The sequence below is a fragment of the Vidua chalybeata genome, chromosome 22 (genome assembly GCF_026979565.1).
Source record: "Vidua chalybeata isolate OUT-0048 chromosome 22, bVidCha1 merged haplotype, whole genome shotgun sequence".
Lineage (NCBI taxonomy): Eukaryota > Metazoa > Chordata > Aves > Passeriformes > Viduidae > Vidua > Vidua chalybeata.
The window spans coordinates 1,320,739-1,333,795 of record NC_071551.1 but is presented as its reverse complement, the minus strand read 5'-3'; the positions used below and the strand labels follow the sequence as shown (position 1 = coordinate 1,333,795).

Genomic DNA, 13,057 nt, shown 5'->3' with positions numbered 1-13,057 from the left:
GTTAGATCCATATTGTGTTCGTTTATATCCCCTTTTCTTCAAGGGGAAGAAAATTTTGCCAAATAGTATTTGCAAAAATATTTGCCAAAAAAGTTTCCCTCAGGGAGCTTGACTTTTGGAAATACCACAGGAAGACAAAGAGTGTCTGTCATTCATTTGCTACTTGGAACTGTGAACTGGAAGGTTTAGGTCAGAACCAGCACCAGGTCAGTAAGTGTTGCACAGTCCTGGAGGACACAGACCAAAGCACCCAGCAGCGTGTGCAACACACAGTGTAACACAAGGCCTGACTTACATGATGAGATCCCCGGTGAGCCTGACCAGGGACAGCAGGGTGTGCTTGAGGGAGGCTGCCAGGGGCAGGCTCTGGCTGCAGAGGGTGCCCAGGTGGGCGGCCTGCACGGCGCTGATGTAGCTTTCTGCAGGGATGGTGTCGTTGGCAAAGGCGTTGCGCTGGGGAGGACACACACACACGTCAGAGCCCTGGATCTGGGACAGAGCCACACACTGCCCCCATTCCCACCAGTGCCTGCAGCTGCACACACACCACATCAGGCCCTGAGGCTGGACTCACCCATGAACCAATGTTGGGGAACTCGTTGGTGTGGATGTTGTTCCAGGATTCACACAGGGTCTGTACAACTGATGGCAAGTTCTGGACAAGGGCTGGACCTGCAGTTACACAGAACAATCAGGCGCCAAATAAATTCATAGGTCTACAATTAAAAATCATCCCTAAGCTTTTAAGAGCATCCCAGCTTCTTTCACTTCATTAAAACTGCAGAAAACATGGCACAAATACTAATTCATAGAAGTCTTCAGCATACCAACATTGCAAAGTTCCCTTTGTTATTCCATGCCACAGGCTCCAATACGGTTATAAAAACATTTCACTGATTCAGAGGAGCCCACAAGATAATGATCCTTTCAAGGTTTACCCAGCTGTTTCAGTTGGTAGGATACCGAAGAGATTTCGCAGTGTGCTGCTGGCAGCACAACTCACTCATTTGAACAGTGGTGGAGATCACTTTGAAATTGGCTATTGGAAGCACTGGAAGATCCACCTGCGGTGGGGCACCCTGAGCCCGGCCCTGCCCTGCCCCTCACCCAGAGTGTTGGACTTGCAGCGGCTGGAGCCGATGGCCAGGACGGCGGCGTAGCCCCGCAGCTTCTCCTCGGAGGGTCTGCTGTCCGAGGAAGCCTCCTCCGAGAGGCTCCGCAGCAAGTAGGACCTGCAGGCAGGATGGAGGGGATTTACCTCAGCGGTCGGCTCTGCACTTCAGAACTAAGTGTGTCAGTGGAGTGACAGATAAAACACAAACTTCTGAAGTTCTGCCCCACACTTCATCTCACACCACTAAGGGACTTCTGCGCTTTTATCCCCTCTAAGCTACTTACCAGGAGAAGTGCCCAAAAAGAAAAAGCTGATTTACTTTTGCTTTCTTCTACACAGGTTCTAACGAGAGTTTAGAAGAATTTATATTTTTAATGTAAGAATTAACCCCCCCTCTCTTTCTTGATGGTCTGACAGCCTCAGTATTATGCCAGAGAAATAACCTTAAGTAGCACTATCCTAGAGGGTGGTTTTATCTTTGGAGGAAAAGCTGGTTTTGCAAACTTGCAAGGAAGCCTTGGAAGATCAGACAAGGAGGCTACTCAGAAACAACAAAGTCCCATGCATGGCTTGAGGAGCTACTTGTTATTCTTCTTTTAAAGCAAGGGACCCTCTGGAGGACACAAATAATTACTTCAGACTATAAAACTCCCAGGCACTTCTAAGAAAACAACACACAAAATGCAGAGAAAGCCCAAAGCACAGCAGGAAATTGTATTCCTGCTGGAAATCCCAAGGACTGTACCTGGTAAAAGTAGCGTAAGTGTCAATGAGCTGCAGCGTCGCAGGGAGAAGGTTCTTTGTTATCTCTGAGGACTTGTGGGGATCAGTTTCTGCAGCTGACTTGGAAAAGTGCTCATCTAGAGAAACCTGGATCTTGGAGATGGCAGCATCAAGGGTGTAAATAGATTGTAAACTGGGGACTTCGTGCAGCTGGAGAATGGTTGTGCAGTCGACAGCACAGAAAGACGAGATCTGAAAATGGATGGAACATTAAGTGCAGATCATCCCACAGAAGCAGAAGTTTGTGTGTCCAGCTGCACTCCCACGCCTCACCTGTCGAGCAAAGTATTCCTCTGCTATTTCCACGTCGTACTTCACTGAGATGCACTTGCTGGAGGTCAGTTCCATGAGAGGAGCAGCATGCTCAGCCTTCATGCCCTGCTTGATAAGGTGATCCTACAAATGCCAAAACCCATATCTATCACACTTGAACAGTGCTCTGCAATTAACCAGTTTAGAAAAGACAGGCACAAGTTCCCTCAACACAAATCCCAAGCGCAGTCAGCAGGGAGGGACCGGCACTGTCACTGTCACCACCCCCACGCCAATGGAGCTGAGGCTGAACCTTGATCCACACGACGTAGGACGGGATCTGCAGGCGGGAAGACCAGCGCAGGGTGTGCAGGAGGTCACAGTCACTCATCTCAGGGGTGTTCATGGCCAAATGGTGCATGTAGCTTTTGGAGGGAGGCAAAATCCCCAGGATCCGCCACAGGATGAGGAAGTAGTACTGAAGGGCACAGGCTTCCTAAACAGAGGAACAGTTGGAAAAATTAGTACAGAAAGATTGCAGTCTCCATCATTACAGCTACTGAAATATCTCTTCAGGGACTCCACACTCCTGCAGATGTGCCAAATCAGATGAACACATTCTGGACTGAGTTTCTGTCTGTTATTAAACAATAAAATATGCAACACAGGAGAAAAGAAAAAGGAAAAATTATACCATTTTCTCCTGTTTAATCGTGTTCTAGCCACACCTCCTGAAATTACCATGGACTTACAGCAAGTCTGAAGCGCATTATGATTTAAATGTGCAGCTCAAGAGATGCGCAGCCACCACAAACACTATGGTTAGTAATGAGATTTTTAAGTTCCTTGTTACACCAAGCACAGTCCAAAATACTTCAGTTAAATACTTTGCTTGAAAATACTAAGTTTGAAAACTCATTATTCCTCAACACAGGCAGCAAGACAGTCTTACCAGTGCAGTGACATTTTTGTTCTCCCTCCTCCTGAGTGTATCAAACTGGGAGCCAGCAGCCAGTAATGAGGTGAGGGCTGCATAGAGCTCGTCGTACTTCGTAGCCCTGGAGAAAAGGACCTCACACACCTGCAGGAGATAAGAAATTCGGACCCCTGCTTTGCAAAGCTCTTCAAGCATTCAGAATACCCACAGCCCAAAACCTTGCAATATAAACTTGAGGGAGAGGTTCTGCTGGGACTGAGGATAAGGAGCAGGCAGGAGAGAGAGCCCATAACCCTGATGGCATCAAAACCCAGGGAGAACCTGGAGCAAAGTGATGAGAAAACAACTCTAATGCCACGTGTCTTTGTCTGAATCCCAAACATTCCTGCAAGTACTACAATAGATCTTCACAGACTTTGCACAGTGACTGCCCTGACATCCAACTAGGGCTAAGAAGGAATCTCATGTTATTTTATCTGATCACTCTTCTCCACTTAATGAAAGACTCCTGGTCCCTCTTTTTAACCAAGTCTTTCCTTCTTGTGTTTTCCCTGGCACTTGGCAAACCCTCACGGCCCTCCAGAAAGTCTCTACCAGCAGTGCCATACCGTGCTATCCAGACGGTTCAGATCATCCTCAGAAGCTTCTGGAGAAAGGATGCAGTAGAACCTGGGCTGTGGAGCAGAGTCTGGAATGTGAGAACAAAAAAACATCCATCAAAGTGGCAGTTAAAACAGGCCACCTTGTGTTATATCCTCTCCTCCATCCCCACAACCTTCTGCATTGCAGGACCACTACCAGATTCCAAGCCAGCTCCATGACACATTAAAGGTGCTCTAACCTGTGGTATAGGCAGCCAAAGCTTTCCTACTCCTACAATCCTGGCAAAATAAACACACACTTATTTTTAATTACTTGTTGCATACTCCTAGGAGAGAACAACTTTGATTTTTGTTTCATAAAATAATTCTTGCATTATTAGATGTATTTTTACCTATTGTAACTATGGCCATTAAAAGCAGGAAAATATGCCCAAATCAAGGCACAGAAAAGGCTCTCGTTTATTTATAAGAACAAATCTTGCAAAAAAAAATCCTTACATTTTCTTTCTTACCTGATGAACAGTGTTTGGTCCAGTTTTCTTCCACTTCTTTAAAGCCATGATAAAGTGGGACAGACGTTCGTCTGCTGCTGTCCTGAGATCCATTCACCCAGCCAATGGGTGGAGTCAGCAAATTATATTGTATCTGAATTAAAAACAATCAAACAAAAACCCACCCATGACATCCTTGTCACTGAGGGATAAGGGGAAAATACCACCCCACAGAGAAAGAAACACAAAATAGAAACAGTCCTATTCAAAACACAATATTCCACTCTTCTGGGGGAAGCCCTGGACCCTCCCTGATGGTTTTTATTCTGGACTGAGCAGTTTAAGTCCATGGCCAAGCTTCCCACAACTGGAAAAGCCAGGCACAAAGCACCATCTTCTCCCATTAATGAGGACAGTGCCAAAAACCTCCACAGTCAAACACTAAATCAAGGAAGTACAAAAGGCATTAATGAAATAAACAGCCAAATACTCAAGATTTTAAAGATATGGTGGGACAATCATCCTGTCCTTGCTAGGATTTATTAAGACACCAGTCACACCAGGAATTTACACTCCAACTGAACCTGCTGCTAGGAACCAGCCATAATTAATCATTCCTTGGAACTCCGAAGTTTGGTAACAACATCAAAACTGATTTACTCACAAAAGTAATGAAAAGAACACACCAAATGACTGTCCATTACAGATTCCTGCTGGGTGACCAGTTAAATATCTAGATGTCAAAACCTTACCTGTTCAAACAGGTACACAGGGGGCTTGGAATACTGGTGGAGCAGGTAGTCAAACACCAGGAGCAGCCGTGCCAAGATAAGAGGCACAGAACACTGCTGGGTCTCCATGTTTCCTGTCAGCTCCACAATGGTCTGGATACAGAGCATCATGATGGATCTGCGGCCCCTCTCCGAGAAATTGTGGAAAATGAGCAGCAGCAGTTGGAGATGCTCCACATTCAGATCTTCTGTGTCACTGGGGAGAGTCCCCTGCAAGGCGTTTTGCTTCAGGGTGCCCACAAACCTGGCAACAGGAGAGGAAGTTTGCCAAGTTTAGTTTTCCTCTTAGATGCCTCTTTAAAATCTCTTTAACTAGAAATAATTATATTTTTCTGCTTACTGTTCTAATACTGGCAATTTCACAAATGTTCACTACATTATGTATTGGAATGAGACTGTATGAGCAGTAAAACCTACAGAAATTAAATCAGTGGCAAATATATTTAGTGAAAAACAGGAACAATCATTCAAATGGAGAAGGGGTGATTCAAACCTGTTCATTAGAGCTTTAAACCACCTAAACCCTATCAGTGAAAGCCAGGTAATGGCAGAGAGGAGCAATCTCAGCACCATCCTAACAGGACCTATCAGAAACCTGCTGAAAAATAAGAGATCCTCCTTCCCTTTTTACAGCCAGTCTTGGTGAAATTCAGACTCCCCCCACAGGGTCTCATGCAGGTCTCATTTCCTGGGCTCTGGGTGAAGGATTCCCCAGCACAGCAGACTGACCCTCTGCTCCCCCCAGCACCACACGGACCCCAGATTAGTGAACACACACACTTGGAATGCTGGGGCTAGAGAATTCTCACTTGACAGGAAATGAGAGAGGTAAGAGATGACTGCTTTCCAGCTTAACATAAAATGATCTCACCTTTCCCAGACTTTAAGGCATTCTGGAACGTCAGGATCTCCCTGGGCAGTGGCTTTATGCTGCCAAATCAGGAGGAGTCGGGACAGCACAGACAAACTTTGAGGGTGGATGTAGAGAGGCCACGGACCTTCAGAAAAGGGGGCAACTCCCAGCTGCTGGAGAAGTGTGTTCTGGAACAAAAGAGGCTCGTTGGAAAGAGGCAAGTCCTGTCTAATGCTTTAATTAATTAAAAGTATCATCTGAGCATACAGTTGACAATAAACAGCAGGACTCTCAGCCCTGCTCAAACAGCAGTGCCTCTCCTGTCTTAGATACAGGGCAGAGCTACTGAGAAACACTCTACTGTCACTTTACCACCTAAACACAACAAAGTCTCAACACCAAGGCAGAAAAAATGGCATTAATGAGTTTTTCTCATTCACTTCAAGATCAGAGCAGGAGAGACTATACTACTGTGTTCAGTATCTGTGAATCTGCAAAAAGAGCCCTTTGACTGATCACAGTAATATTGCTTCTTTTCAAATGTAATGAAAAGGCAGATGGATGAAAAGTCCAACTGCTTTTAAAAATTAACAAACAACAGAGTGTTTTAAACACAGTAGAAAACAGTCCATGAAGTATAGGGGTTGAATTCACTGTTGGGTGAAGCAGGTTCATAACCTCCATGACAAGGTTAAGTCAGGTCAGGCCACGACCCAGCAAAGAAACCTAGAGGCTACAAAGTTAGGACATGAAAGCAAAAGGATTAATTTGATTCTCTCCTGAGAGGTTCCAAGGCCTTTTGGCATCAGTCCTGACAGCAGAGCAAATCTGTAGGAATGTCTCTTGATAAACTCATGGATAGAGGCAACTCTCCAGGACAAAACTCACACACACACTCATACACAAACTCATTTCCTTCTCAGCTTTCATCACCTTCAAAGTCCAGTGGATTAGTCTGAACTGTAAATGTTAAGTTTACACTGTTCAGGCTGTTTTGTGCTGGATGACTGCAAAGGTCATTTAGATCACAGGACTCAAAATATTCCAACCTCTTTTTGCAGAATATTCTCAGGGCCAAATGGAACAACCAACACATTATTCAAGGTGTGGAGAACACATATAGAGGTATAAACAGACAGCAACACTTCTTCATTTTATTTATTCATTCAATCCCAGCTCACCTGCAGGGCAGGGGACTGAAGATCTGAGGTCACCAAGGAATGGTTGAAGTGATACAGAGCAGCAGCAAACTCCTCATCTGATGTGCCTGTAAGACAGGGATCGAGAGCCACTTACTACCTTTGCTCTCCAGTACCTCAAACTTTGACACAAAACTGAAAACCAGAAACACCTCTGAGCTGTACAGCTCTATCAGAGAGGTTTGCTCACTCACCCTTCAGGCCATCCTTGTCCACCTCCTTGATGATGCTCGCCAGCGTGGCCATGTGCTGCTCCGACAGGGACACGCTCAGGTAGTTGCGAATGAAGTTATTCCTGGAGTTCAGCATAGAAGAAGTGATAAAGTTCAAAATGTTTGAAGCTAGGCTCAAAAACTGAAAAGAAAAGAGAAACACACTATAGAAGCAACAAAAGCAGAGGGACAACACTAAACAAAAACTAAACCACCAGCAAAATAAATCAAGTCCCCTAAACCTCACACCCCCCTGCAGTGGAGGAAAGGTCCACTCATGGCAATCCAGCTCCCTGCACTGTGGTCTGGACCAGAACTGATTCCAGAACTCTCTGAGAAGGTTGGAGGCCTCCAACTTCTCCACTGCAGGACTTATTTTTGTCTTTACCCAACGGAGTTGGAGCTAAAAGCATTCTATCAGCAAATCATGTCACTTGCAGTGGAGGGGAGAGGAGGGGAGGGGAGGGGAGGGGAGGGGAGGGGAGGGGAGGGGAGAGGGAGAGGGAAACACCTGCTCTTTCCAGCACAGCTGTCCCTGGCAGGAGCACGGTGCCACAGCCCAGCAGTGCCTGCCCCAGCCCCCCAGCTCCCGGGGCCAAGCTCTGGCCGTACCAGCTCGGGGTCCTTGCGGCTGGCCAAGATGTTCCCGTTCTCCCCAGCACTCTGCTTGTTGGGGCTCTTCACCCTCGGTGAGCTCTCCAAAGGAGGGGGTGGAGGGGGTGGTGGTGGGGCCACTTTCTCCTTGCTGGGAGAGATTGTCTCTTCAAACCATTGCCCCAGGATTGGCTCACTGTCGTCATCTAGCACAGGGCAGGAACAACAAACTCATACTGTTATAAGCAAACACCTCATAAAACTACCCAGCCTGAGAAAGGCCTAAAACAGAATTTCACTGAGCAGCCTTAAGGTATCTGCTCTCTTAATTTCTTCTGTCCAAATCACAAGGCAAAGTCCTTTCACAGAGGTCCAGCAGGAATTTACACAAAGAAATTATTTCCACTCTCCTCTTAAGCAAATACTGTCAAATCCCAGCCACTCAGGCTTTAGGTTACACAAGAGAGTGCAGTCAGCACTACTTCTGCCACACAGACCTTACAAACTGCTCTGTATTTTCAGTGTTACAAGTCATAGTCTGAGAAGGCAACAGCACAAGTAGCCAGGTTTCCATTAAATGTGAAAAGCACTGTAAAATCCTGAGCTGCTGCAAACTCTATTACCTTGGCTGCTATCCTCCTCAGTGCTGCTAAAGTCATCCTCGTAGTAAGTGTTGGAGTCAGTGGAGGCACTGGCATCGCTGCTCATGGAGCCCTTCCTCTGGCGCTGCAGGACACAGGCCTAAAGAACAGCAGAACCAGGAAAATTTTAGGATTATGAAAGATAATAATTTGAAAATAAGAGTAACTGCCTCATGCCTTTTAATTGTCTTCTAGCAAATTTATCTCAACTAGTTTATTAACAGTTTTTCAAGGCTTAAGTTGTACTAAAAAATACACAGGATGGTTGAAAATAAACAATCTACGCCAAGCTTGTAAACAACGCTTGAAATAACAGTTTTAATGCAAAATCATCTGCTACCAATGCAGCCTTTTCATTTTCCTACTAAAATCACAAGTACCACTGAACTTACAAAAAAAGCGCATTTCCATTAGCAAAAGTTTGTCAAATTTACGTCTCTGAAAAAAGGAAAGAAAAAGGGCCCTGGCTGATGACTTTTGAAAGAAGAATTGTATGCTCTCGGCACAGCCCCAGTTTGTTAAGTGCTGACCATCTGGAGTGGCTCAGCTCCAGAAGTTCTCTAGCTGTGTGCCAGGTCCTACCTTTCTGTAGGAAGTGGAGAGCAGAGTCAGCAGCAGATTAGTGAGTGGCACAGAGTCTATGAGCCGCTGGATCCTCTGGATGGACGTGCTCTGAGCCATGATATCCAGCACTGCTGGAGGGCCATCGCTCTCCCAGCCCTGGAGGACAGAATTTCAAATTGAATTGAAGGAAAAAGAAATTGGTAGAATTCCAAATGTGCATCAGTGCAGAAGGCAGAATGTCTCAGGACAATGTCTGCGCTACCTGCATACCTTGTGCAACGCCTCCACCTGCAGATCTTGGAAAAGAGATGACAGCAACTTGATGGCATGATTTGCCAGCACTACTGACAGCACCCCAAACCCCTGATGCCTGCAGAAACAGGAAGGACAGAATGTCATTTCAAGGGGAAAATAATAAATAAATAAATATTCAATAAAGTGACTGCTTTGCTAAACTGGACACAAGAACTTTTCTTCTTTCCAAGACTCAGGACTTGAATTGCAAATAGAGATAACATTTCACGAGACCAACAAGACCCTGCAGTAGCTGCTTGCTGGGGCTGGTCAGACCCCTGGACAATGCTTCCTGCAGGGGTGCCACATACCCTTTCCCAGGTCCCAGCTTGGGAGACCCCACGCCCTCCTTAGTGCGAGCGATGATGTCTCTGACGCGAAGAGCAGCCAAGGGATCCTTCTCCTTCCCCTTATCAGCCAAGGCCGTGGGGCTGAGGTTCAAGATGAGGAAGAGGCTGTTCAGCAAACACCAAGCCCCAAGCAGCTGGAAGTTCTGATAATGCTATCGTGCCAAAAGTCATGGGGAAGCAGGGAGAGAAAAGCACCAAAAAGACAAAACACCGTCAATCCAAATGCCAAAGTACACCAGCACAAAAAGGGTGAAAAAGCTTCCTGAGATGGAAATCTTACCTCCCCCCCTGCACGGCGTGAATTGCAGATGGCTTGTCCAATCATTTCATAGATTTCAAGCTGTAAATAAAGCCAAAACCATAGTAAGGCACCCCATCAGACAGCAACAAAAATAAAAACTCCAAAAGCAATTGTATTTTACCCTCTACCCTTCTAACTCCTTTACCAGCAATGGCTATGTCCCAAAATCATAACTGTGTATTGCAATGCAAATAAATACAAATTCTGTGCTCTTCGCTTGCTGAGGAGGAAAACAATGAACACTCTGTCATTTACTTACACATTTCTGTACAATAGTAGCAGCATCGTTTTCATAATCTTCTTCTTTGGAGCTCGTTGACCCGGTTCGTACCTGTTGGGTGCTGCCCACATGCAGGATGGCCATGCAGGTGGCCACGCTCACACCTCAGGGAAAACAAGTGCAGGGGACATTCTTAGGAAGAGCCAGTCTTGGGACAAAATGTTCCTATTTAGCACATTAAGACAAGTGGTATCGAACGTGTCCGTCAACTTGATGGAGCAGGAATGCTCAGTATTACAGCAAAAGATTAAAAAATCTTTAGTACCTCAAAAGAGTGAAGTTTTACCCTACAGAAACATATGGGAGCAGTTAAAGGAGGTAATGTTTTACCATGTAATTCAATATCATTTTTAAGACAATCTTTAGACTTGAGTGCCACATCTCCTTCAAGTCTCCCCCATACCAATTAAACACCCAGGATTCTAGTGTGCTTAAACCACTCCTGGGAAACAAGGCTCATTTGGGGCTATGACAAATTAAGCTGAAGTCGAAAGTAAAAATGTATTATGCTGTGAATATAAAAAGAAAGAGCAGAAATTACAGGCTGTTAAGAAAATGTTGAGTCAGTCTTTCTTAGATACTGACAGGAACAGTCATTCTTTCAGTCATTTCTTAGATGCTGACAGAAACAGTGGCAGAACATATCAGTAACAATTTCAATATTAACTCTATCACCACAATATGCTGCATAGCTTCAAATTAATGAGAAATAAAGGCTACTTCTGGGCTGAGCCTCGAACTTGCAGGTAACAAAGCACAGCCAAAACTACTGGAGATCCACTCACCTGCATAGAGACAGCTAAGAGCAAGAACAGTCACATCCTGAAGACGTGTGGGCGTCAGGGGCTCCAGCACGGGCAAGGACAGAGTGTCCAGAGCCATGGTGACATCGATCACCAGCGAGTGGAACCTGCGGACAGGACACACGGTGAGCACTGGCTAGACACAGTGACCTCCCCCAGGCACAGGGGATGCCCCGGGCAGGGCTGGCACTGACCCGTTGCGCACAGCCGTGGCGTCGGCCACGGTGGCCGGCATGATGAAGAAGGAGTTGGCGGACACGGCGTCCTGGAAGCGGTTGATGTAGCGCAGGAAGTACGGCAGGTTCAGGCACACGCGCAGCAGCTTCTCAGAGCCACCTGGCAACCACAGCAGCAGGGCTGTGTCACTGCTTCAGCCCTAACGGCCCTCGGTAATTGACTTAATTGCTCTTGGTGGTGAGAAAATGCCATCGGAGATGAGGCCATAGGATAAAGAGTGCTTTACAACAGCAGCTGCTCAAGTCTGCAGCCCACACTTGTAAACGGGGGTCACAAAGCTCTGTGTCCATGTTATAGGACACACCAGTCCAGCTGGTGGGACTTGATGATCCCAAAGGTCTCTTCCAACACTAACAATCCTGTGACTCTAATCCACATCTACTCAACAATCCATCCCATAAGGTATTTCATACTGTCCACCTAATTTACCCCTCCAAACACAAATACACTGAGCTCATCTCTGCAATAAAAACTCCATTCCAGCCACAACCTCCCTTGGTGACTGACCAGGCAACTCAGGGAACCCTTTAGGTCAGAGAGTTTCTTCCCACTCAGAGCTGTGAGATGTAACACTGGAGAGAAATTTTTCCAGTACTTTTTTGGGCCCAAGCTAGAAAGCTGATTCTCACCAAGTTCTTGCAGGCTGGCCACATTCTGAGCAATGAATATGCTCTTGGTCTTTGTTGCAGAGGTTTGATCTGTGGCAGCTTGATCCTCACTCTCTCCTTCCACCTAAAGCAAGCAGATACTAAATATATTATGGAGGCACTAAAAAGACACAGTATTTCTCTAAGTCTATACACAGAAGCAAGGTGCAAGAAGCAGCACAACGCCAAATAGCCATGGATGTCACTGAACGTTGTATTCCATGAAAGAAACAAATCCAGTATTGCCAATGCAGCACAAACAGTATTTGGTTGTTTTCCATTTATCTCATGCAAGCAGGATTTCTGTACTTAAGAAAGGTTCTCTTTACATCTATATGGAAAAGTACCACTTGGAACCCTCTGTCCTTCCCTGCACTGGGTTTATAATATTGAAATTCAGTCTGTTTCTGTTTTAGAAGTTTTTTTACCTGTGTCTCTGTTGTGATTGATGGTGATGATGAGACTCTGGGGTTAAAGACTGATGTCAATTGGTTGAGGAAGTTCATCTGCACTTCCTTCTGTCTCAGCTCCGGGCTCACCGGGGAGGCCAATTCCTTCTGGTCCTCAACTGCAGGGAAAATGACAAAGCCCCATTTCAGACAGCAAACTTCAGATTTTCTGTGCCTAACTCCAGTGCTGCAGTGAAACACAGACAGCTGAAGCCCCTCCCTACCATCAGAGAGGGTTTTGACAGTCTGAGGCAGCTTGGCTGATTTCATCATCGCTGTGAAGGTGATGATTTCTGTGCGGTCCAGGCGGCTGCAGCCCGTGCACAGCCCCTTGATCAGCAGAATGAGGTGTTTCTACAGAAAACAGAGATATCAAGTACCATTTAAATTCTCTTGATTCCAATCCCTCCTCCATATCGTTTACTCTAAGCAGATGAATTAAGAATAATGCAACTCCAGCTGGTGGGGCCACTGCAACAGCTCTGAGCCATTCTGATCTCCCCTGAGGACTGAGACACATCCCTGACTGCAGGTAACCCAGGTCACTAACACTGCCTGTGCTTTCTATGGAAAACACCTGGAAAAGGTCTCTCTGCTGTGACACACCACATTACAGGAACACTCCTCACAGGCCTTCCCTCTTTTACAATCAGGCAAGAAAAC

General features: G+C 46.0%; 1 protein-coding gene across 4 annotated transcripts in view; it reads right to left on the bottom strand.

The window, feature by feature from the left end:
- UBR4 (ubiquitin protein ligase E3 component n-recognin 4) overlaps positions 1–13,057 on the bottom strand; it is an 81,517-nt gene that overhangs the window by 63,391 nt on the left and 5,069 nt on the right. For all 4 annotated transcript variants that reach the window (XM_053963063.1, XM_053963065.1, XM_053963066.1 and 1 more), the window contains exons 4-28: positions 12,619–12,748; positions 12,374–12,513; positions 11,928–12,030; positions 11,256–11,397; positions 11,044–11,168; positions 10,238–10,362; positions 9,958–10,017; positions 9,639–9,829; positions 9,304–9,403; positions 9,052–9,189; positions 8,452–8,569; positions 7,847–8,034; positions 7,217–7,376; positions 7,005–7,090; positions 5,842–6,011; positions 4,932–5,214; positions 4,201–4,333; positions 3,695–3,774; positions 3,102–3,230; positions 2,463–2,645; positions 2,171–2,293; positions 1,860–2,089; positions 1,108–1,232; positions 575–672; positions 296–453 (exon numbers count right to left, since the gene is read on the bottom strand). In XM_053963063.1, the coding sequence (XP_053819038.1) occupies positions 296–453; positions 575–672; positions 1,108–1,232; positions 1,860–2,089; positions 2,171–2,293; positions 2,463–2,645; positions 3,102–3,230; positions 3,695–3,774; positions 4,201–4,333; positions 4,932–5,214; positions 5,842–6,011; positions 7,005–7,090; positions 7,217–7,376; positions 7,847–8,034; positions 8,452–8,569; positions 9,052–9,189; positions 9,304–9,403; positions 9,639–9,829; positions 9,958–10,017; positions 10,238–10,362; positions 11,044–11,168; positions 11,256–11,397; positions 11,928–12,030; positions 12,374–12,513; positions 12,619–12,748 (3,518 nt within the window). The remainder of the gene's footprint in view (positions 1–295; positions 454–574; positions 673–1,107; positions 1,233–1,859; positions 2,090–2,170; positions 2,294–2,462; positions 2,646–3,101; positions 3,231–3,694; positions 3,775–4,200; positions 4,334–4,931; positions 5,215–5,841; positions 6,012–7,004; positions 7,091–7,216; positions 7,377–7,846; positions 8,035–8,451; positions 8,570–9,051; positions 9,190–9,303; positions 9,404–9,638; positions 9,830–9,957; positions 10,018–10,237; positions 10,363–11,043; positions 11,169–11,255; positions 11,398–11,927; positions 12,031–12,373; positions 12,514–12,618; positions 12,749–13,057) is intronic.